Raw genomic sequence first — 26,741 nt, forward strand, 5'->3', positions numbered from 1 at the left:
CAACACTTTTATTTTTTGTCCCCCCCCCCCCCCCCTGCCAGTCCTCATGTGGAGAGGGAAATTGCAAGGGACGTGCTAAATTTTTATACCATCATTGCAAACATTTATCGCCCTTGTGCTGGATGAGCCAATGACAACTCTGTATAAGACTATAACACTTGATTAAAAGAAGACTATTAATGCTTGAATTTAGCCCAACCTATGTAGGTTCTAGATTTTTATTTCGAGAAAGTCTTCTGTTTGAAGGTACTAGTTGTTTTTATCAAATCTTGAGCTCGGTCTTATTATACTTTTTGCTATATCAAGTCTTGAGCTCGATCTTATTATACTTATTGCTATTTTGTCATGACTTAACTTTTTTCAAGCTGAAGCTGTTGCTCCGGGACTGAAATCTGATCCCTCTAACAAACTGATTGAGAAGGATTTGGTATGCTGCAATTCATTTCTCTCTTATTGTGACATGCTATATTTGTGTTCCTGAGATTGTTGAATGTAAAATATGTTACTTTACCGGAAATATAAATAATGCTTGCTGGATGTGACTAATTTTTGCTAAAATAGCACGCAGGTTCCCCATATGTCTAAGGAGAGGTGAGGTAGACCGGGAAAGAATTGGGTAGAGGTGATTACATAGGACCACATCTTCAACTCACCCACAAGTACTTGACCCTAGATATGAAAGTATGAACCATTGAGGTCAAGGATTAGGGAACATGGTTAGTCGGTTGTCGCGGCTTCTCTTATTTATTTTAGATGAAGTAATGAGAGGAGTACCGTATATCTCGAGCTATTTCTCTTTTCCCACTAGTAGAGCTTGTTTCCAGGCTTGAGCACTCATCTGTTTCCTTGCCAATTTTATTATTATCATGCTAGCATTAATCTTATTTCTTCAATATAATTACTATTGTTACTTTTAATTTGGCTATCTTTACTATTTTTATGATGTCAATATTTTTCTTTCTTCAATAATTTCACTATAGTTTATTTACTCTTTAATTATTGTTTTTTCAAACCTTTTCTGGAAATGATTTTCTTGAGCAGAGGTTCTATCAGAAACGTCTCTAGTCTCGACACCAAAAGATTCTGCGTTTACCTCGCCCTCCCCAGCCTCCACTTGTGCGACCCCACTGGGTGTGTTCTTGTTGTTTGTTCCTTAGATTGAACTTCTCACTTATTTTTCTTAATTCCAGGCTTGATTATCTTTTCTGCCCAAAAGCATTTGTTTGGTTAGAGGAATACTGTTAAGTCTTTGTCTTGAGCTACACATGTTCTCAGCTGTGCTTCTGCATTTGTTTGGTTCATATAAATCATGTTCATCACTTTGTTTTATGTACTTCGGACATTTTTCTTTGTTTTTTTCATTTTGGTAAATACAAAACATGTATAGGTTTCAAAAAAAGATGGAAAAGCTTCTGACTCGGTGTCTTCCTTGGGAGCTGTGACTGGCATCAAGGGTGGAATTGATCAACCACCTGCTGCAGAGCAAGGTGCTTATTATCCACCTACTAGCTATTGCGATTACTACTACCCAGGTTAGATACTAAATTGGGTTTGTCATTGTTCCTTTGATTTTCGGACCAGCTCCTATTTAATGGTCACAGACCAGTTATGACCACTTCATGATTCTATTCCCTATATAAATGCATTGGAAAATCTTGTTTGGAACTTGTTAACTTTATGAGAAGTGTGTGTTTGTGTATCATATACATAGAGCTAAAGATTGTAAGATGTCATTCCATCAATTGTGAAGTAATAGTCTAATTGATTGATGAACTTCTGAGATAAGAGCTGTAACTGATGCCGAGTAGAACACATATCAAATTGATTGATGAACTTCTGAGATAAGAGTTTGTTATATTCTACTAGGGCTGACTTATGATACGCTACATCTTTAGTACATATTTTATTAATACTCTTAGGGGGGGATTGCTGCATCCTTTGATGCTTGTTTATGAATTGTGGCACATTTTATAATTTCACGTTATGTTTTGTCTATTCATTGTAAATATCAGGTGCAAAAAAAAGGTGAAATGTAGCAATTTTTATGGAAATTAAAATCAGAACTGTCACACTGGAAAAGAAAAAGCTAATGGAAGTAGAAATATAAAGCAAGTAATTGAAACCCTGCTTTAGGGGGGTTGGTGGGGAAGAGGGTTTTTAGCTCTTTTTACTGGGTAGTGAATTAGGTAGTTCTCCATGCTACTAGGAGGATTCGGCAGAAATATAAGGAACCAATACCGGTACAAAGAATGCAATCGTGGGACAGTATAGGTGTGATCTGATAGTGTTTTGGATGCTTAACTATTTTATTTTATCTGTAGATGTGTATGCGCTTGCTTTGCAATTAACTATAATAACTTGTTGGATGATAGTGTTATTTGAATTTGCTTTTTTGCAGGATATAATGGGACTTATAATCAGTTAGATGAGCAAGCTTACTTTAATGCGGTAGGTTTTACTTCAATAAGGGTTGTGTTATCTTAATTTGCTTTGTTGTCTTATAGCTTCAACACAATCTGGTGATTGTCAGGGTGTTCAGTCAGATAATGGTTCCCTTCTCTACTATATGCCTGGCTATAATCCTTACAGTGCTGGATTTGTGGGAGGCGACGGGAAGCAGCCCTATCCTTCGTCTGGATATCTTCAGCAACCTGTCTCATATGGTTCAGATTCCATGCCATGTTATACATGGGGCTCGCCATACTGTGCTGATATCACCAATAGTGCTGCTCCCAAACCCGGGAACGTTAAATCAACTTTTGGACGAAATGGTTCAGTCAAGTCAAATGGTTTTAATTCCACAAAAACAAATAGTTCTTTCTCAAGCAAAAGCTCGACTGTACTTTTTAACCCAAAGAGTCGACCATCTACTGCCATGTCAAATCCGCCAAAGTCTGTCCATCAAGCTCAGCCTTTCAATCCAGTGAACAAGGTCTGTTTAAACTTCCTCTGAAGGTCAACAATTGATTAACTATATAACTATATGATGGCTTTCTTTGCTAATTTTGAATGGGAAAATCTATGCTGAAATGTCTCTTTCATTCCTTTCAGAGGGAAAATGTCTCTTTAAGTTTTTATTTTCTGTTGTTTTTTGTTGTGATGACTTTGAAAGAGTATGTTTCCCTCTCGTTTTCTTTTGACAAGTTTTATACCCCGTCTTGGCAGTTTCAGTCCGATGTCCAGTCTGGAGGCCTTATGAAGGGGTTTCATCTGGTTGGGGACTACCCATCATACACCAGTCAAAATCAAGGTTTTTTCATGCCTTATGATCCCATCAACTGTCAAACAAACAGTAGAATGTGGAATGGAAACTACAGAATTAAACCACGCGGAAATTTCACCAGAAATGGTGTGTTTGAGGCAACAAATGAGTTACCTCGTGGTCCCCGCGCCAACGGCAGAAGCGTCCCTTCAAAACCATCTGCTGAGGAGGATCAGCTTGTGCCAACTGTTCAGAGGGAGAAGTATAACAAAGAGGATTTTAAGACTCAGTATGATAATGCAAAATTTTACATTATCAAGTCATACAGTGAAGATGATATTCACAAGTGTGTCAAATATGATGTCTGGTCAAGTACTCCAAATGGTAACAAGAAATTGGACACTGCCTTCGTTGAAGCTGAGGCTAAATCAAGTGGAACTGGTTCAAGCTGTCCAGTGTTCCTCTTCTTTTCTGTAAGTTATCACATTTCATGTTTTTTTTCTTTGATAAGAATTAATCACATCTGAACATGATGTTTTTCCATTTGTGGGCATGGACGTGTCTTTAAATGGATGCTCAGTATAAAAGTTCTGAGTTCTGTTCTTTTGAATTTTTAGGTAAATGGAAGTGGACAGTTTTTAGGTGTAGCTGAGATGGTTGGGCAGGTTGACTTCAACAGAAACATGGACTTTTGGCAGCTTGATAAGTGGAGTGGGTTCTTCCCACTGAAGTGGCACATAGTTAAAGATGTCCCTAATACACAGTTCAGGCACATCATCCTTGAAAACAATGATAATAGACCTGTAACCTATAGCAGAGATACTCAGGAGGTATATTTCAGTTTTTGCTTTACCATTTTTGGCTATTCTTATCAAAGATGTTTAATATTTAGTTCAGTCTATGCCTCTGATTGGAATGGCAGAATATGAATTTGAAGTTACTGTTTTCTCTAAATATGTTCCCCGCCTCTTATTTCCTGTGTCGATTCTTAATTTTAATGTTAGAGATCTAACGAGTATGCTGTCGTTCCAGATTGGATTGAAGGAAGGTTTGGAAATGCTTAACATACTTAAGAATTACTCAGAGAAGACATCTATATTGGATGATTTCAATTTCTATGAGAAGCGTGAGAAAGTGCTCAAGGCTAAAAGGAGTTCAAAACCAGCTATTCAAGCTGATGTATACGAGAAAGCTGATTCTCTTGTGAGTTTCTCCTCCTCGTGCATTTATATAATATTCAACAACTAGTGCCACTCTGCATTTTAGCTAGGATACCTCATGTTTCCCTTTAAACTGTGGACACTTGTGTATGTTTGTACCAAACACTTTGTAAAAAATTCATAGCAACTATTCTTCACTTCAAATTAGACAATTTATCAAACTGCAAGAATGAGAAAACGATATTTCTAAAATTATTCACAAATCTAATTCTCCTATTCCACAAGTTGAGTATGTTATATGAGGTTTCCGACCAAAAAGTTTATTGTTTGTGAAATCAAGTGTTCAGGTAGTAATTATTATTGCTGTGCATTGTAAGTTGTAAAAGGTCTCTGACCAAAAGAAAGTTAGTAAAATAAATAATTGGTGTTTTCTAGAAGAAAATGTGAGTTATTGTCTTAAATATGTACAACTACTACAGATATCGAGCTATCAAACTTAAAACTCACACCTTTAGTATACCATAATGGAATGATATATTCAAGATAGCCGGTCGAGTCTTGTGATTTTCTCCATCTTCTTGTGTGCTGATAATCTTCATCTTAGTAGTGCAGCTCCGCATTTTAGTTGGATAGTTCATGTTCTGTTGTTTCTGTTTTGAAAGCACACTTGATAAATTTTTTATCTTGACAACATTTGTAGTGAAATCTATATACGTTATAATTGTTATGTTGCCTGTGGTGCAGAAGCAATTCAAAGGAGGAGACAAGGTACTTGAGGAGGAGCTGAAGACCAACTCTGCTGATCCAACTGCACCTCTCATTTCTCTCACCAAAAACCTATCGATTAATTCAAGGCCATTCAAAAGCAGTGTCTGAATCATAGGTTGCCTCCAAGAGGCATTTTATGACTAGGTAGTCTTGAAGCATCAAAACGGGTCCTTGTTTCTTCTTTTTGTGTTTAATTAGCTTTATAGGCATACACTCCTCCCGCTGCCCAGCTTTTGGGATGGCATTTATTTACTTACTAGTCTCTATTAGTTTTGCTTCATCTTTAAGAAAGGAAAAGGGTTCTGTTTCTTTTCTTTTGACTTTGCAGTGTTTGTTTACTTTCAAAAGATCTCTACTTTTGTTTTAGATTATCGCAGTATTGATGATGTTTAAGAAAAAATTGCCCCTCATCTCCCAGTCTAGCTTTACTTTATTTTGAGAATTTACTTGTAGTATTATATTTCTAGTTTGTCACCATATTACTTTATAATGTGGCTGAGGTCCACGTAAGGAATTTCTGCAATTTTGCATCTAAGATTTTGTAAATTTCTGGAATTTTATGTGTTGTTGGATGAAGTTATATTTCCATCATAACCAAGAATCAAGTTGTTAAAGGGTTTCTCCCAACACATTTTTTATTGAATAATAAACCTTATCATACATGTAAAGCGGATTATTCGTAACGAATTGTACATACAGATATGAAGAAATTAGCAAGCAATTTATGGCACTTGAGCTGCAACAGCAGAGTCAGTTGCAACTTCGACAGCAAATGCTGAAGAACAACAAGAAGTCAAAATAGAAGAATTTTCATTGATGATCACACCACTGAATATGAAATTAAAAGACCACTCCAACTTCAAAACACTAAAAACAAATACTATTATCCTATATAACCAAATACATTCCTTTTCTCATTAAAAGAAATGACGGAAGATAAAATTCATACCAACAAAATTACTTCCTCATATAAGGTGAAAATTTTGTTTTATCATCTCGCTCGTTTTCTATCCAAGAATGTTGCATCTGGGGCATCATCATGCATGGAGTTGGCTGCAGAATTGTTGGAGCTACATATGTCAACTGATTATTACTTCCCATCATGTTATGAGTCATCATAGTTTCATATTTCATCAATGCACACCTCATATTATTGCTCCCAGACGATGATGCACCATTGTTATACTGCCAATCATTCTCATTCATCATCAACATCCTCATTTCTTGATGATGATTAACAAACGAATTACAGTAAGGATAAATTGGAGCTTGCAATTGATTATAATCTCCATATTCCATTCCTCCTTGGACCATAACATTGTCATTATAATGAGTTAATCTTGTTGCTTGTTCTCCTCCTCCCAAACCAATCATTTCTCCTTCCATCAAATCAGTAAAATTCCCTTTCAGCATATTAATCCTAGTCTTCACATTTTCAACTTTGTCATCCAACAAAGTTAAAAAATCCCTCAACTTAAACTCAGATAACTGATCCATAAACTCTAGCCAACATGGATATTTTTTCTCCATATTCATCTTTCTCAACTTGATAAACTCTTCCTCAACTTTCTTGTTTCGATCAACAAAATAATCAGACAATCCAAAGGTTTTAGTACTACCAGATTGCAAACTATTCTCCTTTTTATACTCGTCGATTAGATTCTCAATCTCTTGTTGTTGTTGTTGTAAGCTTTTAGTAGTTGTAGTAGTAGTACTTCCACTACTATTTGTCCAAATCTCAGGGCTAGAGTCTGATCCATTGCCTTGTTTGGGTCCATACATGATCATAAGTCCATTCACATTGCAAAGTGTAGTGAATTCATACAACTTTTTCAATAAACCTTCTTTCCTTTTCTTGAATGTTGCATTCCTTGATTTCTCCTTGGTTATTAGTTCCATCTTCAATTTTGCACGCCCCATCTTCTTGATCTACCATAAATTCAACAAAATTTTAAAAAATATCAGAGGCAAATTCAAGATTTAAAGCTATGAGTTCCTACGACAAACTCAAATTAATATACTGTATATAATAACTGAATATTAATAGTTTGCAAGGAAAAACTTTGTTTCACAATATAGGAACACAACTTCGAAAACAAGAACAATAATATAACCATGAAAGCAAATCATATAAATTAACTATTATTGGAAGAGAAAGAAGTAATTGAAGAAAGTACCTTTTGGAGTTTGTTTTTCACAATATGGCTTCAACGTACAAAGCAAAAGAAATAACTTCTTTTTATAAATAGGGAGAAAGGGGTTTGTTTAAATAAATCAATTAATGCTACTAATTTTAAAAGGAAAGAACATGTAAAACTTTAATTTAGTATCCCATTAATTGATTTTCTTAGATCCTTACTTAGTCATAAATATTTTTAGTCAAAAATATTCGAAAATTACCATATTTATATATAATTTTCCTAAAACAAAAAAGTACCAATTAATGTTATGAATCGTATTACCCAAGCAGTGTGAACAGATTTATGCATCATTAAATGATCTATTTTTAATAATAAGTATATATTAAGAGCTATATGAGTATGACTAAAAAAAAAAAACTGCATAATGTATTTTTCTTTTGATTTTGTAGTAACTAGTAAATCAGTTTCATTATCAATAATCAATCTCCAAAAGCATCTGATTAATTGATTTTGGTTGATTATAGTTTCCTTTCCGTGGGATTAGCTAATTTTGTTTGAATTAGTTCTATCATCTTTTCACCCTCACCCCCTACCAAAAAATCTTCTCATCATTTATTATTATGGTGTAGGATCTTTTATTTTTCAAAATATGGATTACGTTTATTCACAACAATAATATATATTCAGTGCAATTTTATAAGTAAGTTTGAAGAGAGTAAAGTGTATGCAAACTTTATCTCGATTTTAAGAGGTAGAAAACATCCTCGGTTCAAGAAAAAAAAAGATTTCAAAGAAGTTTAGAAAAAGTAATTGAATGTGAAGAAGTCAATCATGACAAAGTATGTTGATAAGAAATGAATCGTAACAACAATAAAATGATAAAGACAACATAACTAAAAAAAATAAATTGAAAATAAGGATAACAACCTAAAAGAGTAAATACTACTTACCCTATATTAATATGATGAAAGAAGAAGAAATGCAACATATCTTATTGATTTGGTTAAATCGAATCGATAATGCATAAAAATCGAATCGAACCAGTTGCACACCTTAGGCAACACACAACTACATAATAACTGTCCACTCTAATTTTAGACATAATTTTTCAAACAAATTTCGTAAAAGTTGATTTATTAATTTGATTTTTTCCCTCAAAATATTTAAATCTTTTTTAATGGACAAGATTTTATTTTATTTTAAAAAAAGAAGAAGTCGGGGCGGATCCATGTGTGTTTCGGGCTCCCACCAAAATTCCCTTAAACCCTCATTGCATTTCTAACGTTCAGAACTACACAGCTCCAAAATTCTGCATTCTGCAATGTCAAACGATCAATCACAGCCGTTGATCTCGGAGACTAATAAACACTCGCTCGATCAACGGCCGGAATCTCCCCAACGGCCGTCGAAATTCCCCAAGGTAAACGACGACGCCGGCAACGACGTTCTTGAAGGAGAAGAGCAGAAAGAGTCAGTAACTAGAACAATGAATCCTAATCCTCGGCTACAGCGGTACCTGATAGCAATTGAGTACATAGGAACTCGCTTCGCCGGTGCACAGCAACAACCTAATTGCAGAACTGTAGTCGGTGTTCTTCAGGTAAATTTATCATTTATATGTTGTCAATGAGTGATACTTTTGGTTGTTGGATCACTTGAGAAAAAGGTTTTCTTATCTGTTGATTGATCATCTACCTGCTACACAAAGGTACTTAGTTCAATGTTTGGTGTAAAAAATGGCAATGACTAATTACATTTTCCTCCTCTCTTTTTTTTTTCGTTTTGCAGGAAGCCTTCCAGAAGTTTGTTGGACAGCCAGTATCAGTATTTTGCTCGAGTCGAACTGTAAGTGTTTCTTTTCAGCTGTAATGAGCTATGCCTAAAGACGAGTAAGTGTATTTGTTTAACCTGTTTCATGTCTAGCTTCAGATAAGATATGTGAATTCTCTTGAGCTCAGATTTATTTATGATTTATCTTCAAATTCAACCTTTAATGAGTTTAAATGTACTTAATATGGAAGTCCTTATCAAATTAGAAAAAGAAGAAATAATACTAAGAAAAAGAAAAAGAATCTACTCAATATGGAAGTATCAATATGATTTTAAGACTTCCTCTATATTTCTAACAACATTATGTACCATTTACTTTTTGCTATTTGAGGACTAGTTACACTGTAGCAGGTCTAAAAGATGAATTTTGGAAAAGAAGGGTAAACACCCAAACCCCACTTGTGGGATTACATTGGGTATGTTGTTGTTTGTCTAAAAGATGAATTTTGGAAGTACACAAAAAAGGATGTGGTTACTGCTAGTCTGCTATAAATGAGGTGGAAATCATCTTTGCTCCAATTGGTATAATGCATCGAGTAGAGGGTAGAGGGGCGGGCGAGTTATCCATCAAGTTTCAAACAGTGACAGTGACAGTGACACTGACCCTAACCCTCAGGGATTATGCACTGTGGGAATGTGTGACTTCAAAATGGAAAATGACTGTCACTTTCAAAGAACATCTTTCTTCTAATTATTTTCTTTCCCTTTTTGTGGGTCTATATCCTGCGAAAGCTGGTTATCTGTGTCTTCTTTCTAGCTCTTTAGAAGTTACTAAAATGTTCAATATTAACACACTTACAGCTCACTTTGGTTTATCTTAGGATGCTGGAGTACATGCTTTATCAAATGTTTGCCATGTAGATGTTGAAAGGATAAGCAAAAGGAAACCTGGTGATGTGGTACTTTTCTGTCTGTAATGGAAGTTTCACAATATCTGCACTGCACAAGCACTTTCAATCTTTTGAGTAATGCAGAGAAATTTGTTATCATCCTGCTTCTGTTAGATTGAATTATTTCCTTCTCATTATATTCTATACTCATGATTGAGTGACCAATTTTCATCTTTTCCTTGCAATTGTCTATAATTTTCAGTATGTGAATCCTATATAATTTTTCCATTCCATTCATGCCTGCTTCTTCCAATACTAAATAATTGTCTTTTAAACTTGTTTCTACCTCTTAACCTATTATGTTACTTTGCTAAATCCTTATCACTTGTATTTTTCTCGTGCAGTTACCTCCTCATGAACCTCTGGTGGTAAAAAGAGCTGTGAACCACTTTTTACAGGTTTAGTTGTCTAACAAGTTCTGATTCCTGATATTTAATTTTGTACAATCCTCCAAAGTCTTGATTATGAACTTTATTGATCTTCCATCTACCCATGATATTTGCTAAGGAAGTATCTTTCTGTTTCTTTTTATTTGGTATCTTTTCTTTTTTTTTTGTGCATATGGAGGCTCATCAAAGTTCCAATCTTTAAGTTCCGCTATTTCCTTAGAATGAGTCTTGCAGAGAATTTAGAGTTTTCTAGTAATCTCATCATTTTGAGCATTTTCTAAGGATAACATGATTAAGATGCACAGGTGTAACTGTTGACAGTTTAAGAGGATAACAATGGTACCAAACAACTAGAAATCTAGAAGTAATCATTGATTCTTTAACAAAAATAAACCTGTCATTTCTCTCTCCTTTTATATTCCCCTCATGTTTCCTGCAACAAAACCCAATACCAATCAAGCTGGTATTTTCAGTTAGTTAATATATTAAGAATGAAATTTCAAGCTGGTATTTAAGTTTGTTAAATTACATTAAGAATGAAATTGAGGCAAAATGACATAATGCTAATCAAGCTGATATTTAATTTTCTATCTGGAGGTACTGACCATTTTTGTTCATTATTGTTTGATTGCAGAAGAACGAGGGTGATATAATGGTTATTGACGTTCGGTGTGTTCCTGCCGATTTTCATGCCAGATATAAAGCTCAAGAACGCACGTAGGCATCAATATCTTCTTGATCATGTAGAATAATACTGAATCTGTACATGCATATGTGATCCAAGTAACATGCCGTCTCTCAAAATTGATTTCTTCAATGTCTATGGGAAAGGTTAGCTGCAGGGAATAGTCTTCTGTCCGGCTAGGATGGTGTTATTTACGTGTATGTCGCTGCTCCTGATTGTTCTCTAATCCATTCTGAGAGTCAATGTTTAACAGGATAACAGTGGTTATATTTAAAGCAACTGTTTATTTGGATAAGGTGTTGACACACTCGATATTTAATTCACATATGAACTAGTATATGCTAAATTTAGGTTTCCCGTCTTTCCGTGTGACACATGCTTATGAGATCAATGACTGACTGCTGGTCATTGGGAATCTTCGTTTTAGGTACTTCTACCGATTGTTATCTGGACCGGAGTCGGTATCTAGCTTTGAGAGGGACCGGGCTTGGCATGTGCCTGAGAATCTGGATCTTCTTGCCATGCAGGTTGACTAGCTGCACATATATTTTTTAAGCTTAGTATTATTATCCCATATAACGATATTGTTTGTGTATTTTCCAGAAAGCATGTAACATTCTTATTGGACGTCATGACTTCAGTTCTTTCAGAGCAGCTGCTTGTCAGGTCAGCTTTTCTATCCTTGGATACACAATAGTGCTTTTTTTTAATCTAATTATGATTTTCCCAAAAAAAATTCTCTAACTGATGCCCTACATTTCTTTTTTACTTTGCAATCTGTTCACCGTAAATCTTGACTTTTTCCCTCAGGGATTTCTAGGTTATCAAAAAAAAAAAACTTAGCGTTTTTTACAATGAAATTGGAGTAATGAATAATCAACAAGCTAGTTTGCCAGTATGCCTCTTCTTCTCCATCTTTTTATTTTTTTTATTCTCAAAAGAATTTGGAGTAGAGGAGGTATCCTGGAAAGCTAGCTTGTTGAACTATTGATTACTATTGCGTGAAAACCAAGTGCTGACATAGATTAAGATGAGGATGTGGTATAGTTTTATTGGATATGTAGGAAATTTTCACTTATGCTCTAGGTTAAAGGAAGCAACTTCACGACTCTTTATTGCAGTTGGTTGAGATTTTACTACTTCTCATTACTTTTCTACATTTTCCCTGTTGCTAATTTCCTATATAGAAAATTGGATGAACTTAACATTTAAGGTTTGGCTCTTAACATTTTAAACATTAACAGGCCAACTCACCCATCAGAACTCTGGATGAACTTAATGTTATTGAGGTCGTTTCAACTCCCTTTTTTCCATCAATCTCAGAGAGACTAAAGAGCAGTAGTGTCATGGAGGATCCAACTGTATCCTTGGGTTCAGACACCAACCACTCCCAGATCTCTTTGAACACCAATGAAGAAAAGTTGGAAGGTTCAAACGGTGAGGCTTGTCAAGAGTTTGGCCTTAGAAGAAGACACCGTTGCTTCGTGGTAACCGCAAGGGCACGATCTTTTCTTTACCATCAGGTAGGTATTTTGTTTCTTCCAAATGTTATTGTGTTTGCTTTTAACTGTTTTTTATTCCTGCCCTTCCCCCACCCCAACCTATAAATATACTAATGAATAAGTAATACATAGTGTGTCAAAATTGAACATGGGAAAAGAAGCTCTTTATCAGAGCACTTATTAGTCTTATTATACCCCAAATCCAACAACTATACCAATGAATAATAAACGGAGTATGGAAATTGGACGTGGGAAAGGAGAACTTTCAATATCAGATTAATTAGTCTTATTTTAAGTTGGAACTCTTTCTTATTCGAGATTTCTGAAAATTTTGAAGTGCTTCAGAATTATAACGCCAATAGGTCTCCTTGCCAAGTTAATCATGTTGCATGAGATGAGTTTCAGAAATTTTTTACTTCTGTTTTTGTTTTTTGAGGTTTGTTATGAGTTTTTGAGCAGGTATATGTTTGGTTCTGAATTTAAACAATAGAAGTGGAGTTGATGGGAGACTAATCTTGATACAATTACAGAAAGACTTGAGACATGGGAATAATATGTCATCAAATTTGTCTCTCTTTTTTAACTGATTGTCTTATCAGATTTGTCAATCTTTATACAAATAGGCTTCACATGTCAACTCTTAAAAATAAGTCTCATGCAGGTTAGGCTGCTTGTTGGAGTCCTTAAGTCAGTTGGGGCTGGAGTTCTGACAGATCCAGATGGTATGTTCTTATGCTAAACGTTTTATGTCAGCAAATAATAGTGGTTTTTTAGTCTGACCACTATTCATCTTTGATGCATCATTTCAGTAAAACGCATCCTTGAAGCAAAATCCATTACTGCAGCACCTCCGATGGCTCCTGCTTGTGGTCTTTATCTTGGACATGTCAAATATGATTTGCCTCCCGAGACTAATCAAAGCTAATAAGAAGTATTTGCAGACTAGTTTGATGTTCTCTGAGCGTATTTCTTGATCGAGTGAATTGACCAGCTTCTTATTAACAACTAGCAAAGTTTGTATGAGGTGGATGCAAGTAGTTGGTATCAATTAGATATTTTGATTTGTTATGTTCAACCTTCAGGAACATCTAATGTCGGGAATTGAAACGTATTGTGGATTTTAAAATTGATGATTATATTGTGATATTGAGTTTCAACTCCCTACATGAGATGTTCTTGAAGGTTGATCCCACCATACCCTAACAAATCAAGATACTGTTACCAGAAAAATGATTTTGCTGTAGTAGGCTTGGAGAGAAAACAAAAGCAGTACTCTAGGATGTAGTTCTGCACCGACTTCCAGTGTTACAGTTCATGTAATTTGTATGTACAGGAATCAAAATGCTGGTTTCATTTATGCCACTTATTTCCTGTTAATTTTACCTTTGCTTTCGATGTTATGCTATATTAGTTGTTATTTCAATGACCTTTGGTTCTGCAAATGGCATGGCAATTTCAAATTTGTCTCCTTGACACAGAGATAATTGCAGTAGCCATTAAGGTTAGAAACGCTCAACTAAAGTGGGTTGTATCATTATTCTTGAATAGTAAATGCCAGACAATCTAGTCCTGATTCTTGTGTTTACAATCTAATGGGAGAGTTTATTACCCTCAAAATACATTATACACTCAACCTACCATACACCTCCACAACCGAAAAAATAACTTCGGATTCACATGTTCATTAGTCAAGAAAAAACCTACTGCATCAGCATGGAAATAGCTGCATGAATGGAGCTCTTGCGGGTGGTGGAATCCCCACGCTTAACCAGTGAATGTGGTCCATTCCAGACAGATCTTTGATTATCAGCAAACAGGACTCGAGATAAATCCATAACTGTTGTATTTTCAAGATAACGCAAGTTCTCCCACATCTTGGCCTTCTTGTACTTGTCTTGCAATTCCTGCTCAAAATATCATCGCCCAAAACAGAGTTACAACACAATAGAAGTTGAAAGATACTGAATTTGTTTACTGTAAAACCTGGTATAATATTGTTATCAGCCAACAGGGATCCTCTTAGACTAACGAGAAACATTTATTTCCAGCTCAGTTTCTCCAAACGACAATAATAAAAAATGTTTCATCTTTCACTGGATTGGTTCAAGTGGCGGTAACTCAGATAGTATTATGCACTTGACATGGACTTTTACTCCAGGAATTCATTCATGCAAATTTTCAATTTTAGCATATGTTTTTCTTCAGTGTGTTTCCATAGCTGTAAATTAGTGGTTGCCATTCAAGTACGAATATGCAATTTCGCGAATAATAAGGTATTGAAGAATGAACTGATATATGATGAACCAAGTACTAGAACAAGCCTTTTTCATACTGGAAACAAAGGTATAAACAATACTTATCGCAGAGTATTTGCTTTCAATTGCTTACCTTTGGCCTCTGTAGCCCAGTTGCAGCATTTTCATCCCCATGCTGCAGATTTTCTTTTCGACTGTCATTCAGCAAATCTCCACCTGGCTCCCCATTTTGCTTCTGATCATGTGCTTTGTGCTCATCTAAAGATGTATAACCTGACTGCAAATGCTCAGAAGTGACCCCCGTTCTTTTACTTTGGATTCCCATTTCACTCCTCATCCCTTCCCCTAGCTTCTCACATAAAGTGTCCTGATTTTCAGTCAACTTTCTCTCTGCTCCGTTTTCTTGCATAATGGTGTCAACATCTGTCTCTGGTGAGTTCTCCATATTTGATGAGGTGTACTCTCGACTTTCTACAGGTGAAGTTTCCTTTTAAGAAAGAAAATGGAGAAACAACAGTTAGAAAGGAAATTGTATCAACACTATCAGAATGGTCACAAAAAAACTGGAAACAGAATAACATCTCTATGCTCAAGTCATTAAACAAATATGTAATGCGGAGATCCATTTAATCGAAGATTCCTATGTACTCCCTCCGTCCCATATTAGTTGATCACTTTTCATTTTGCGCGGTGCTTAAGAAATCATAAATAAGAAGATAATTTTACTAATTCACCCTTAAGAATTTTACAAATAAATGTGATCACTTTCAAAAAGAATTAATTGCAAGGGTAATATAGAAAAAAAATTAATTAATGCTTTCTTGATTTAGTAAGGTGAACAACTAACATGGGACAACTATTTTTAGTATAATGATCAACTGATATGGGATGGAGGGAGTATATCAAAGCAAATCCTAACCAGCAAGATATCCAGAAGGCAATCATTTCACAAAGAAGCACAAACCTATTGATACTCCTATGGATTCTAATGTTAATTGCTGGAAAGAGACTTGGAAAGACACATAACCAGCTTAGGAGACTTGTTGGCAAGCTTTATTATAATCTCAGAATTACACGACTCAACATCTAATTTGATGAGCGGTTACTCAGTTCCTTTAAGGTCCTTGTGAGAGTGATTAAAATGCACTAACCTGATTCCTAAGGAATATCAAGGGCTCTCCAAGCAAGGTTTGTTATATGAGGACAGGGGAATTCACATATTGGTGGGAATTCTGATGCAGATTGTGCAGGTTCTCCTTCTAACTTATGGTTAACTAGCAGCTATTGTATCTTCAATCCAAGAGATCTTATATCTTAGAAAAGCAAAAAGTAAATGTGATGAGCAGTTGAGCACGTCAGGTACAGATGCAGCATCTCGAGCCATGTACTCAGCTACTTGTGAGCAAATATGGTTAAAGCAGTTTCTTCAACAATTAAAATTTAAAGGAAAAGAGGAACTGATCACTAATTTGAGAGAAGTTGCACTACATAAGGCTTCAAATCCCGTATTTAATGGGAAAAAGCAAAGCACGCAAAGACACTGTTAGGCAAAAGACTGAATTAGGATGTATTCGACGAGCTTCATCAATTTCAACTGACTGGTTATTACTCCCTCTGTCCAATTTATGTGGCACTCTTTTCCTTTATAGTCAATCCCGAAAAGAATGACACATTTCTATATTCAATAACAATTTTACTTTAAACTTCTAAAAATTTGTAATGGAGGGAGTAGATATTACAAAGTACTTCTAAATTCCTGTATCCAATACAATTGTAACAAGCAAAGAGTATACAATATGTACGTCCAAACATGAATGGAGTTTTAACAATTTTGTAAATATCATGCATAGTCTAGGATCAGATAAGATCATTTAGGATCAATTAAGAAGATTCTGTCTGTAATTATGTATTCTTACATTCTGTTCTAAAATGTGTATAATACAATTTGAACCCACAATAGGTTCTCTTCTTTATCTACAGATTCTAATCGACTCCCTAATCTAAACCCTCAACTAAAAAATATTTCCAAACATTTTAACAGAGAAATATATAAAATCAGAGGTAAAAAAAGACTTTAAGTACCTCGGGCTTCATGCCATCTGGATAATCATCACTAGCCTCGCCTTGGTCATCCAAGGACTGAGTGGTCTCTTCCCGCTCCTGCCTGCGCCGTATCATCACACATATAGCACAAAGGCAGCCTTCTTTGTGCTTCTTGAGCCTGAACAAAGTCCAATAAAATCAAGGAAAAAATTTACACTTCGAGTGAGTATTAACAGTAAATTGGTACCAGAGTACCCCCTTTGGAATTTTTCTAGTTTCACCAGTTTATAGCACATACCGGAACATATGGAAAAATCTGGGTGAGTAGGTTTTAATACTTTTTAAAACAGAGAGAATGTAAGGCAGAGAAGTGTGATACAGTTCCTAATTGGTGACCTTATGAGTCAAAAACCAATAAATAAGATTCTACAACATTTAGATTACCAAATATTTATATCTCTTAATTGTAATTTTTACCAGGCCAACAAAAAAAAGGTAACTCTGCCAGTATTAGTTTTGTTTGGCATTGAAAAATTATCGGGCAAATATATTATCAACAATTTCCAACTTTTATGAAATAAAATTCACTTTCTTTGTTTGCTTTTAGAATTTTCAGATCCTTTATTTAGTTCTAAAATTAAATACTCCAAACTCTCCTAAGCTATGTAAAAGAGAATCTCAACCTTGGTTAAAGAGTCCATCGGGATATTGAAGCTAGGCTAACTACAGATATAAATCTAAGTCCACTCTTATTTTTCATTCCATTATCTGGTTCTCTCCCATCCCATACGCCCTAGCAGTGACCTCCCTTCAGCGCTTCTCTCTGAAGAGTGACCTTCTTATGTGAGCCTCCTTCAAGATATCTCATGCTCTGCATCTAGTTCACCAAGTCCTGTCCTGCCAATGGAGCATCACCCTTCCCTGATATCCCTTTCTCTTGCACCCATAACCAGCCATTTAACTCCCTTAGCCAGCTCACCTCATCCTTGACGTCGTCCTTCTATGGAAAACATTCCCCCACTCACCTAGTCAATTCCATAAGTATCGACTCTCCACCACTGAATGGCTTACTAATTGTGTCAGCAGCAAGAATGCATTTTCCCAACAGAAGGAAATGATGTGTACCATCCAAAAAAAAAGAAAGTACTTTCTTTGGATGTGTAAGATCCGCCTAAAACTATGGGAAGGAAAAAGATTCAGCCAATTATCAGAGAAATACCATTTGGGAGGGATGGTAAAATGCAGCAGAATAAGAGTAGTTGTGGCACATAGTTTCTTCATAAAGGCGGACATCTCCTGAGACTTCACAATATAGCAATTAACATATCTAGTTTGAACAGGAGTATAAATGTCCATTTTCTGTTTTAGAAGAAAGATATAATTATCAGTGATTTATCATCTTCCATCTCCAATCCTTATCAATAAAAATGCAGAATTAACATATAAAGATTTTCATCTCTATAAACTTTTTTTCTGGTTGTATAAGAAATTTTCTTAACTGATATGGTAAACTCCACTTCTCAAGCTCCCTGTCCAGGAGCCCGGCAGTGGTCCTTCCCACTTAGCTCTGTTGGTGGCTTGAACACCAACCTTATGATTCGAGGTGGAGGTGGAGGTGCAGGTGTCTCTACCACTAGGGTAACCCTCTCCTGTTCTTTTTCTGGTTAAAGAAACATTGTGAACTATTTTTTCTTATCTGATAATAAGTGTTCAATTTTTCCACATTTATATCATAAAAACATATCTAGGCCCCGCAAATAAGTGATGGCCAATGAGGAAAGTACATAAACAGAACATAGATCAACATACCCTTGAAGCCTTTTGTTGTGTTTGTGAGTTAAAGAACCACTTTTTGTAGGTTCCTTTCCATGACTTGAAGGTGTAGTCTCCTTAATTTGACTGCTTTCGGCACCTAATAAGGTAAGAAGACATGAATTAAATGCTGATTAACTGTTTTAAGACTGAAGCAAGGTACATCTGTTAATATGCAACATTGATGAACAAAGTCTAATTGCTAGACTTGCAGAAAAGGAAGAAAAACATATAAGCAAATTCAGCAGAGTGATACTGATATGAAAATATATTAAGGTACAAGAGAGATTTACTTTGCAGATGATCACTGTATAAGCCAGCTGCTGTCCAGTACTTTGCGAAGTTCTTTTTCACTCGCTTCATGAGCTCCATAACATAATCACCTTTATTATTATACTTGTAGCAGTTGTCCCATATATACTGCACATCCTTATAGACATCCTCGGAATTCATGTATTTGACACCACTTTCCAGATTACTGCATATTGTCCCAAAATCCATAGGTGTATTTATGACATCAAAATAATCCTGCTCCCCATACCAGTAGAATAAGAATTTATTAATTTACTAGATAAAGGGGAAAAGGGACAAGGTAAAGCATCCAAGAGATTTTGTGACAATATTCAGAAGACCAAGACTACAATCTCTACATACTTTTGTGCATCACTATTCACTTCAGAGGGGTTTTCTTCGTATTCCTAGGTAAAATCAGTTTCCTGATATTGGACTAGAGGTGTAATATTTTGAACTTTAGTAATGCCACAAGCAACTTGTTTCAATGGAAGTCGGAGTGATGTTGACCCCAAAAAATACGGACTTTTTCAGTCTACATGAAAACTATTTACAATAGTATTATTCAATCAAATAAATTTTCAAAGATTCTCTATTACTTTAACAAAACCCTCCCACATGGACATGGGATTCTAAGTTGTTGAATTTGAACCTCCAAAGCCAACTCTAGATGACATTACTTATTATGGAATAAAAGAAATGTAAGAAAAAAAATTATTTACTTACAGGAATTCCAAGAGCAATAGGATCGACTGGAGTATTGAAGGGCTCTGCAGCATCCATTTTCATAATTTTTCTTATAACCTAATTAACAAGAAACTAAAATAAATTAGTATAAAAGCGATAACGTTAAGATGTCTTTTAAGATTATGAATCCCCTTAGCCAGTGGCGGAGCCAGGATTTTCAATAAGGGGGTTCAAAATCCGAAGGAGTAAACATACGAACTAGTCAAAGGGGGTTCGACATCTATTATATATATCTAAAAAATAATTTTAACCATGTATATATAGTAATATTTTCCGCCAAAGGGGGTTCGGATGAACCCCCTAAAGACATGCTGGCTCCGCCCCTGCCCTTAGCATGGTAACCTATGTTTAAACTGTGTTTGGTCCACGAAAGAGATGGGAGGTGGGGAGGGAAAAAAAAGAGAAGTTCATTGATGTATTCAGTGTTTACTATCACTAAGTGAAGGTAAGGGTGAAAGGGAAGTAAAAGGTACATAAATTCTCATATTCGCCCAATCTTGGAGGGGCTAAAATAGTTAGTATGGAGAGTAACTTCCTATTATACTTCCGCTCAGCTTTAACCTCCCTGCCAACTAACAGGCAACAGCTATAACCAAACCACACATGGCATATGGAATATGTTTAAATGTACATCTTGTGAACATGCCAGGACAAATAGGTTATTTGCCGTGCTTACCTCCAAAGCAGTGTCTAGTTCTTGCTTGTTTAATCTCAAATCACGGTGAAGTAACTCAGGCTCTGGTTTTTTTGTCTTCTCTTCCTTCACCATTTCAACATTACTACAAGGGCTCATGCTTGAAGAGAAGCCCTTTGAAGACTTGATCTTTATGCCTCCAGGTTTTTTTAGCACATTTCCTGGGGTAGTTACATTAGCCTCAGGCAATGAGTTTGCACTGTCTTCCATTTTCTCATTAGAGACAACCTGTTTTTCTGGACCAGCTTGCTGGCTACTTTTATCAGTATCACTATGAGTGACTACTTCTGAAGAATTGAGCTGAGTGTCTAATGTTTTTTTTGTTTTGAGTTTTACTTTCATACGTCCATAAACTGCTAAACCTGGAGGTTTGTCCCTTGGCACACCAGAATAAACAATCACAGGTTTTTCCGGTTGAGCAGTTCCGGTAGAGGATGGTGTCTCAGCCTCAACCCCAGAGTTAACTCCATCATTGTCAATGTCTTCCGTACCAGAACTAGTTTCTGAATTCATGCTACCATTATTAGATGCTCCCTCACTTGTACCTGTTGTTCGAAGCTTCTTTGATTTACCTTTTTTGCTTCCACGACGGCGTTTCATCTTTCCTTAAAAACTGATTCAGGTGAGCAATAGCCTTTAGTCAGTTGAAACTTGATACTCTTAGAACGATGAGAAAAGGATCGGCTAAGTTGTATATTTTGGCACAACGCTACTGCAAGCAGGGAACTGATCAGCCTACAAAAATCGCAATAAGCACGGCCCAGTTAGAAAAGATTAAAGAACATCATCCACTTCAGCTGCAAACTGCACAATGAAATCCATCACAAAACAAATTCAAGAGCCCTGACTTGGCAATAAAGCACTAATGTCTAATGTGTCATATAGTCATACTTGTCATTGATCTACAACACCTCAATACAAGAAAGTTGATTTAGAAAAATAGAAATTGCAATACACTCCCAAATTTATCCAGATTCTTTCAGTGCTAGCCTTCCATAAAGAGAAGTTAACTAAAGATACAAATAATCTTCAAAAAACACAAAACTATAATGCATCACTCCAATGTTAAATCTCTTCTCAAAAACCCAACAATGAGAGAAAACAAAACCAAACCCTAGAATTCACCCACAACCAAGATTCATAAGAGAAAATAAAAGAAATAAACCAATCTAATTCAAACGCTGAACAGATTATCAAAAGAATAACTACATTGATAAACCAGCATACAACCCAAGAATCAAAAAGACAATTACCAAAAGAAAAAGGGAAAAACGAACTCAAAATCTGTCAAAGGATCAAGAATCAAGATTCAAGAAGTTGAAAGACACAATCTTGGATAAACCAACAAAACCCCATTTACCCAAAACAAGAAAACAAAGATAAAACACCCATTAAATAAAAGAAAACATGAATCACTTGAAGAACCAAACACTTCAAGGTACTTGGGGCCAAGAATCTCACCTTTTCTTCTGCAATTTAGCCTTCAGTTGAGGAAAACTTACTCTCTATTTTCTTTGCGTTGATATACGTTGGCGGTTGAATTCAAATATCCAAAAATATTTGAAAATTTTAAGGTTCGGAAGGAAAAACTATGTCGGAATTACAAGAAGCCAAGACCCATAAAACCCCTTTTTTTCTTATTTTCTTTGTTTTCACTTTTCGCCTTCCCCTTCCACGTTGGAGATAATACTATTTATAATACAATTTATTAATATTGTTAAAACATTAACCCACCGCTTTTATAAAGATGTCAATTAACTCCCCTCAAATTTTGCTTTGTGCAAATTACGCTTTTGATACTCGATTTAATTTTAAAGAGGTCCTTTTGCAAGTTATATGTTTTTTCGGGGTTTTTTTGTGGTTTTTTTTAGGTTACAATTTTTTTTTGCTTTCTTGGTGATTCTTTGTCATTGTTTTGAGGTGCAAATTTTTAAAAATTGAATTTAAATTGTATAATGTAATAAATATCTATTATATTTATAAATTTCAACATATCAGTTACAATTCTTACTAAATCAACAAATATCAACCGATTTATAAACTCAATGAGTTACTTGATTGTATAAATATATTAATATTGTTAGTGTACATATATTATAATTTTATAATTAAATAGCAAAAATATATTCAATATAATTCAATAAAGTGATTCGTCAACTCCAACTTTATTCTTTCACCGTCGACTCGATTAATCAGTGTTTCAGTTGACCTTAGAAAATGATGTTACTTTATCGAATAATGTCATACGTATAACATGTACATTCACATACAATTGATCTCCCATCCAGTTTGGCTAGTGCTATGCGCATATGGATATAAAACACACACATTGGACTCAATTGGTCACTCATACATCTGATCCCTTGACATATGTACACACACAACTAACTTATGCTTTAAAATACATACATACATATACATATTGCGCTCGATCTTCATCTTGAATAATTTTTTCTCCACACACATAAGGTTTTTCCTCTCATATTGCGAGTTTTTTCACTTAGTTCAGTTGCATTATGTCTTTATACACCCCTACCTAGATGATTAAGTTTTACTTTAGTTGGTGTGAAATGGATAAATTCTAAAATATGAGGTGTGGAATGAAGGATTGTCATCAATTAGTTGGCCCCAACCAAGTAAAATAAGAAGGCCGGCCCATTACAATTAAGTCGTCACACAAGTGGGCTTCATTGAAACAAGCGCAAAAACGAGTCCAGGCCTGTGTTAGCGTGAAGACTCAACCAGCGATTTCTCCCTCATCGCTTACAGAGAAAAGCTGTGTGTGGTTTATATCGCGAAACCTAACAGTTTAGCTCGTCCCTTCGGGGACATCCGATAAAATTGGAACGATACAGAGAAGATTAGCATGGCCCCTGCGCAAGGATGACACGCACAAATCGAGAAATGGTCCAAATTTTTTTTGCCATTTTTTCGAGCTCCATTTTCAATATTTTTGGGGGTTTGAAGTCGCCTACCTGAGGTTACTCTCTCTGTATGTGATCAGTCTGAAATTTTAGTTGCTGAGCTTATTCTTTGTTCTGCAATTCTGGACTTGAAAGATTAGGTCAAAATGATATCTTTTCAGATTATCTAGTATCAATTTACATGTCTAATACATTCTGAAATTGGTTAAATGAATGTTTTAATTATATTGTTTGGCATTAAGTACTAGAAGGAGATTTCTGCTATATGGTGTAATTACATTCCGAAATGATTGTCTGAAGTTTTATTTTGGTTAATCTTAATCTCTTCTGGTGGACTTAACTTGTGGAGGCTATATTGGAGTTTAAGTTTAATTAGACTATTAAGGAAAGAAAGTATCCTTAGTAGTCTCCGAGGGCTCTTTTGGTTTGGGAACAAGTTATCTCGGATTAATTATCATGTGAATTAGTCATCCATGATTGTTATCCCATATAAATAACACTACAATCCGGGATAAGTTATCCCACGATTTTATGTTAACCAAATATGAGATAAGTTCATCCAAGAACTAATCTCGCAATTAGTTATCCCTCGTACAAATGAGCAAGGGAGAAAAATTTTCTCTGCCAAAAAGTTGAATTATGTTATGTGGTTTTACTTTGTGCTAAACTCATAATTCAGTGTTGAATATTTATAAGTGGAGTCCAGCAAAAATTGGTTGAAGATGCAATGCAAACCGAGTCTAACTGGCTTATGTTCCAGAAGGAATCAATTTGATAAAATTTAGGAAGTTCTTAACCACTAGCTAAACTGTTGTGTGCTAGCTCTTACTTTTGTGCATTTTCCTGTCAGTTCTCGGGAGTGGAAGGTTCTACTACCTAAATACAATGAAAATTGGTATAATGCTATTACCCAATTTATGAATCTTGTAATGAGATATGCCTTACAATAAACAAAATGAATTCTTGTTTTGCCTAGATCATTATGGATGACTTGACAATTCCAATTTGAATCAACCAATCCTTGTATACCTAGTGCTAAAATAGGTCAGATTTAATAAGATTCTTTTGCTCTTGCAGAAATCACTATTAGGCATGGACTTGAAGCGCAAAAAATGGTTCTTGGGGAATGAAAGCAAAGCCTGATTGTGCTTGCAATTAAGTCATTATAAATTGGTTGTAGAAAATAAAAGGAAGGACAGACACTGAATGAAGATCTAGAAATCTTGCGCTTTGAAACTCTCAAGTCTCTTTTCAGATGCACTTTTTTTAAACATAAATTCTTGTAGTTAAGTTGAGTGTCTAAATGTAGCATTTATAAATGTGTAATCATTTGCAGATTTTGGTTATTGTGGAGAAAACCAACTTCATCTTCTGCAGAACCACTTTTGCAGCGTCACTTCCGGGTAGTCACTTGTTGTTGTACAGATTTATATATACGGTAGATTTATTCACAGGTAAATTCTCCAGATACATTCCTGATGCATGTATGCTCTTCGCGTGGATAGGGAAATTTTGCACTTGAACATTATTAAGGTAACATGTGGTTTCTTTAACTCCAGAGAAATTTGAGTTCTACGCAATCCCTTAATTCCGTAGAGGTTACAAGGTTTTGAGTCTACCACCCCTAGACAAGTAGCTTAATTTTGAATTCAAACGCCATATTTACATTTTACGTGTCACCGTTCTGCCAAATTAAATCCCATAGTTAGGTAGAAAAAGAACGAGTCGTTAGAATTTTAAACACTCATGGATCATCAGATCACAGTTGTTTGGCCACAAATCTCTATGAATTGCTAAGATTACGGCAAGGATTGCCAGAATTTGTACCAATTGATAGATCCATAACTTATTGTGTAAAAAAATTACCAATACACTTTTTTTGCTTCAAATTTGGTCTAGATCAGGTTCAAATAACTCCAAAATTGATATCCCACATTCTAATGTCAATCTCAACATTATAATTTCAATTCATACTTTAAAATGTAATAGACCACTTTATCTTCTTCAATAATCAAGCTCAACAATATTAAATAGTAGTGTTCTTCAACTTTTTTTTTTACAAAATCAATCAAAACTAATCTTCAATTTTCTACAACATAAGAAGGAAGAAAAAAGAGGAGGAGGATAAGCTCTAAATAATTAATATTGAAGCAAATTTAAAAAAATTGTGCCAAGTCACACCTCACCAACTTCCCTTCCACTAGTTTGTTTTGACTTTAGTCTAAAACATTGAATTATATTTTTTTTTAAATGTGAAAAATGAATCATTCAATTCTTAGAAGCAAACATATATTGAAAGTTAATATTAACGTGTATTGCCAGCACATGAAGGAAGACATAGAGTCATTTTGGACAAGCAAGAAGTTTCCTCATAGTATATAATATAAATAATAACTACTCTTTGTTAGGTCAATATAATACCAAATTAAACGTATATTCCTCTTTCCCTTACACGCATAAAACTCCCATGATGATCAATTTCATTTATAATACCTAGCTAGCTCATGTTCATTTCCAATCTCCTCTCCTCCTTCAATTTCATCGTAATTTTCTAGCATTTGAATTCCTGAAGTATTAACAAAGAGTCTTCATATTTGATGGACATGTCTCTACGAGCCAGATCAACCTCCTCTAAGCAAACATCCACATCACCGGATGCATCCGAAATCCCATTACTTCCCACTAACAACAACGACAACAATAACAACAACAATCATATACCAGAACGGCCGCCTATACCGCGACCGTCCATTTCTCAACGTGCCTTAGAAAGCACAGCACATTTAGCCAACCTTCTCCCAACAGGAACACTCTTAGCATTCCAACTACTAATCCCAATTTTCACCAACAACGGAACGTGTGACACTGCATCGCGTCCAATGACATTAATCCTCCTTGCACTACTCGCATTTTCGTGCTTTTTAGCTTGTTTCACTGATAGTTACAAGGCACCAGACGGGCAAATTTACTATGGATTAGCTACGTTCAAAGGTTTGTGGATTTTCGATTACCAGGCAGCTTCAATTTCTGGTGTGCCTGGTGAATTGAACAGGTATAGAGTTGGGTTTATTGATTTTGTTCATGCTGTTCTCTCTGTTCTTGTATTTATTGCTGTGGCTTTGAGAGACAAAAATGTGGCGAATTGCTTTTATCCTACACCAGATCATGACACAAAACAGGTACTTGATGTTGTTCCTATTGGAATTGGGGTAATTTGTAGTTTGTTATTTGTAGTCTTTCCAACTAGGAGACATGGAATTGGCTTCCCTGTTACACCTGATAAACGGTAAAATTGAAGCCAAAACTATAACATTTGTTGTTGTTATTTGTTAATTCATTCATTTGCTTAATGTTTTGTAAAGTTATATTATTGTGCATTCCAATAATAAAGTTTTTACTAAATACTAA

General features: G+C 35.3%; 5 protein-coding genes across 5 annotated transcripts in view; 3 read left to right on the plus strand and 2 right to left on the minus strand.

Moving 5' to 3' along the window:
- LOC102591006 (YTH domain-containing family protein 1) overlaps positions 1–5,540 on the plus strand; it is a 7,566-nt gene extending 2,026 nt beyond the window's left edge. Inside the window, exons 3-10 of the mRNA XM_006349266.1 lie at positions 366–427; positions 1,388–1,532; positions 2,399–2,448; positions 2,531–2,932; positions 3,166–3,675; positions 3,820–4,032; positions 4,235–4,405; positions 5,107–5,540. Coding sequence (XP_006349328.1) covers positions 366–427; positions 1,388–1,532; positions 2,399–2,448; positions 2,531–2,932; positions 3,166–3,675; positions 3,820–4,032; positions 4,235–4,405; positions 5,107–5,238 — 1,685 coding nt within the window. The 3' untranslated portion in view covers positions 5,239–5,540. The remainder of the gene's footprint in view (positions 1–365; positions 428–1,387; positions 1,533–2,398; positions 2,449–2,530; positions 2,933–3,165; positions 3,676–3,819; positions 4,033–4,234; positions 4,406–5,106) is intronic.
- Positions 5,541–5,852: 312 nt separating this feature from the next.
- Positions 5,853–7,050, minus strand: LOC102597863 (agamous-like MADS-box protein AGL19). The gene is made up of 2 exons (XM_006349362.1): positions 6,275–7,050; positions 5,853–5,958 (listed from the first exon to the last, which is right to left on the minus strand). The coding sequence occupies exons 1-2, from the start codon at positions 7,048–7,050 to the stop codon at positions 5,853–5,855; spliced, it is 882 nt and encodes a 293-aa protein (XP_006349424.1).
- Positions 7,051–8,505: 1,455 nt separating this feature from the next.
- On the plus strand, positions 8,506–13,949 carry LOC102591350 (tRNA pseudouridine synthase A). The gene is made up of 10 exons (XM_006349267.2): positions 8,506–8,871; positions 9,060–9,116; positions 9,923–10,000; positions 10,336–10,389; positions 11,015–11,097; positions 11,493–11,592; positions 11,669–11,731; positions 12,310–12,588; positions 13,229–13,289; positions 13,377–13,949. The coding sequence occupies exons 1-10, from the start codon at positions 8,593–8,595 to the stop codon at positions 13,490–13,492; spliced, it is 1,170 nt and encodes a 389-aa protein (XP_006349329.1). The 5' UTR covers positions 8,506–8,592; the 3' UTR covers positions 13,493–13,949.
- Positions 13,950–14,069: 120 nt separating this feature from the next.
- Positions 14,070–22,065, minus strand: LOC102591674 (bromodomain-containing factor 2). The gene is made up of 8 exons (XM_006349268.1): positions 21,871–22,065; positions 20,392–21,144; positions 19,695–19,772; positions 18,971–19,205; positions 18,675–18,777; positions 16,905–17,043; positions 14,956–15,309; positions 14,070–14,471 (listed from the first exon to the last, which is right to left on the minus strand). Exons 2-8 carry the CDS (start codon positions 21,007–21,009, stop codon positions 14,268–14,270), a joined length of 1,731 nt encoding a protein of 576 aa, XP_006349330.1. The 5' UTR covers positions 21,010–21,144; positions 21,871–22,065; the 3' UTR covers positions 14,070–14,267.
- A 3,407-nt stretch (positions 22,066–25,472) lies between these two features.
- LOC102592013 (uncharacterized) lies at positions 25,473–26,741 on the plus strand. The gene has a single exon (XM_006349269.2). The coding sequence runs from the start codon at positions 25,931–25,933 to the stop codon at positions 26,621–26,623; it is 693 nt and encodes a 230-aa protein (XP_006349331.1). The 5' UTR covers positions 25,473–25,930; the 3' UTR covers positions 26,624–26,741.

The sequence above is a fragment of the Solanum tuberosum genome, unplaced genomic scaffold, assembly GCF_000226075.1.
Source record: "Solanum tuberosum cultivar DM 1-3 516 R44 unplaced genomic scaffold, SolTub_3.0 scf00105, whole genome shotgun sequence".
In the NCBI taxonomy this organism is placed as follows: Eukaryota; Viridiplantae; Streptophyta; class Magnoliopsida; order Solanales; family Solanaceae; genus Solanum; species Solanum tuberosum.

Coding starts and splice junctions, on each gene's coding strand:
- LOC102597863 (XM_006349362.1), bottom strand. CDS start 7,050: ATGGGGCGTGCAAAATTGAAGATGGAACTAATAACCAAGGAGAAATCA. Junction 5,959..6,274: donor TCTGGGAGCAATAATATGAG/GTGTGCATTGAT, acceptor TTTCATATTCAG/TGGTGTGATCATCAATGAAA.
- LOC102591350 (XM_006349267.2), top strand. CDS start 8,593: ATGTCAAACGATCAATCACAGCCGTTGATCTCGGAGACTAATAAACAC. Junction 11,098..11,492: donor TATAAAGCTCAAGAACGCAC/GTAGGCATCAAT, acceptor TCTTCGTTTTAG/GTACTTCTACCGATTGTTAT. Junction 12,589..13,228: donor GATCTTTTCTTTACCATCAG/GTAGGTATTTTG, acceptor AGTCTCATGCAG/GTTAGGCTGCTTGTTGGAGT.
- LOC102591674 (XM_006349268.1), bottom strand. CDS start 21,009: ATGAAACGCCGTCGTGGAAGCAAAAAAGGTAAATCAAAGAAGCTTCGA. Junction 18,778..18,970: donor ATACAGTGATCATCTGCAAA/GTAAATCTCTCT, acceptor TTACCTTATTAG/GTGCCGAAAGCAGTCAAATT. Junction 17,044..18,674: donor CACAACAAAAGGCTTCAAGG/GTATGTTGATCT, acceptor GACTTTGTTCAG/GCTCAAGAAGCACAAAGAAG.
- LOC102592013 (XM_006349269.2), top strand. CDS start 25,931: ATGGACATGTCTCTACGAGCCAGATCAACCTCCTCTAAGCAAACATCC.